The following is a 1,654-nucleotide window of genomic DNA, read 5'->3' as shown; positions in this document are numbered from 1 at the left end:
GGGGGTCCTGTCTGAGCCCCCCAGTTTCTCTCCCCCAGAGAACCGGCTGCTGCCCACGGAGCTGCGGCACGAGGCGCTGGCACTGCAGAAGGAGCTCGAGTTTGATTTCGATGCACCAGGGGGTGAGTGGGACCCCCAAATTGGGGGGGGAGGAGGAGGAGAAGGACCCCAAATGGGGGGGGAGTGGGACCTCCAAAGCAGGGGTGGGGAGATGGGCAGGACCCTCCAGTGGTGAGGCTGCTGGACCCCAAAATGGGGACAGGGGACCCCGGAGAAGAGGGAAGCAGCCCAAAAAGAGGTGGGGGCCCCTTCAAAAAAGAGGTTGATCTCAGATTCAGGATCAAATGTCCCATGTTTCACCCTAAATTAGAGGAACAAATTATGTGGGTCTTTAACTGATGTCAGATAAGTTTAAAATCACCCCAAAATGAGGAGAAGTTTACATTAACACAGCCAGACTGGGCAGCAAACGTGTCCCATTTACTCCAGAACTGAGTCCCAGAATTGACCCCAATATCTCCCCGGGGTGGGTGGGGCCTCGGTGGGCGGGGCTGTGATGGGAAGGGGCGTGGCCTGACAAAACCCCACCCCCAGATGCTGAGAACAGCCAGGATGATGAGTACAAGTGGGCGGGGCTGGAGCCCCCCAAGGTGATGGTGACAACCTCGCGTGACCCCAGCGCCCGCCTGCGCCTCTTTGCCAAGGTGGGCGTGGTCGGGGTGGGCGTGGTCAGAGATGGGTGGGGCTCTGGGTGGGTGGGTCCCAGGTGGGCGTGGCCGAGATGGAGCACCCTGCCCCTTTGTGGGTGCCTCATTGGGGGTGTGGCCTCAGGCAGAGGTGGGGATTGGGGGTGGGTGTGGCCTGGCCAGTGGGAGGGGCTTGATTGGCCCCACCCCATGGGCTTTGCTGGAGCTGTGCCCATGTTGAGGTGGGGTGAGTGTTGGTGGGTGTGGTCTGAATGTGGGTGTGGCTCCTTGGGCCCACCCCAAATTAACCTAAATTGAAGGAAGAGGCGGGGCCTAGGGATGGGCGTGTCCCTATGTTGGTGGGGACAAACGGGGACAGAGATAGGGCATTTGAGGTGACATCCAAGGGTTTCTCAGGGGACACAAGGGACCCTGGAGCAGCGCAAATAGGACACGCAGGAATGGAGGGAGGACATGAAATGGGCGTGGCACATGGTGGGTGTGTCCCCACTGACCCCGCCCCGTGTCCCCGCCCCTCAGGAGCTGTGCCTGCTGTTCCCGGGGGCGCGCMGGATGAACCGGGGCCGTGCCGAGCTGGGGGCTCTGGTCGGGGCCTGCCGGGCCGCGGGGGTCACCGACCTGCTGGTGCTGCACGAGACCCGCGGGCGGCCTGGTCAGTGCGGGGGAGGGGAGGGGAGGGGCTAATTGGGAATGGGATAAGGGGTGGGGCCATAAGGGGTGGGAATTTGGATGTTTCCTTTTGTGGGGGGGGTCTCTCCTTGGAGGGAATGCGAGGTACGGGGGAGTTGGGGTGCTCTGGGTTTCCAGGGAGGCATTTGGGGTGCTCTGGAGTGGTTTGGGGGTTCCCTGGGGAGCTTAGGGTCTGGGAGCGTGTTTGGAGTGTCCAGAGGAGGTTTTGGGGTGTTTGGGAGGGATTAGGGGTTTTCTGGGAATGGGTGGAGTCAATG

At 61.7% G+C, this 1,654-nt stretch overlaps 1 protein-coding gene across 1 annotated transcript in view; it reads left to right on the top strand.

Moving 5' to 3' along the window:
- Window positions 1-10: 10 nt before the first annotated feature.
- The window catches only part of IMP4 (IMP U3 small nucleolar ribonucleoprotein 4), a gene marked incomplete at its 5' end in the record, with an annotated part of 2,821 nt that continues 1,177 nt past the window's right edge, over window positions 11-1,654 (top strand). The window contains 4 exons of the mRNA XM_057387247.1: window positions 11-122; window positions 595-704; window positions 1,227-1,363; window positions 1,472-1,481. Coding sequence (XP_057243230.1) covers window positions 11-122; window positions 595-704; window positions 1,227-1,363; window positions 1,472-1,481 — 369 coding nt within the window. The remainder of the gene's footprint in view (window positions 123-594; window positions 705-1,226; window positions 1,364-1,471; window positions 1,482-1,654) is intronic.

The sequence above is a fragment of the Malurus melanocephalus genome, unplaced genomic scaffold, assembly GCF_030028575.1.
Source record: "Malurus melanocephalus ecotype Western Australia unplaced genomic scaffold, MMel_1.1 scaffold_1162, whole genome shotgun sequence".
In the NCBI taxonomy this organism is placed as follows: domain Eukaryota; kingdom Metazoa; phylum Chordata; class Aves; order Passeriformes; family Maluridae; genus Malurus; species Malurus melanocephalus.
Note: the sequence above shows the minus strand (reverse complement) of the source record. Positions and strands in the feature narration are given on the sequence as shown.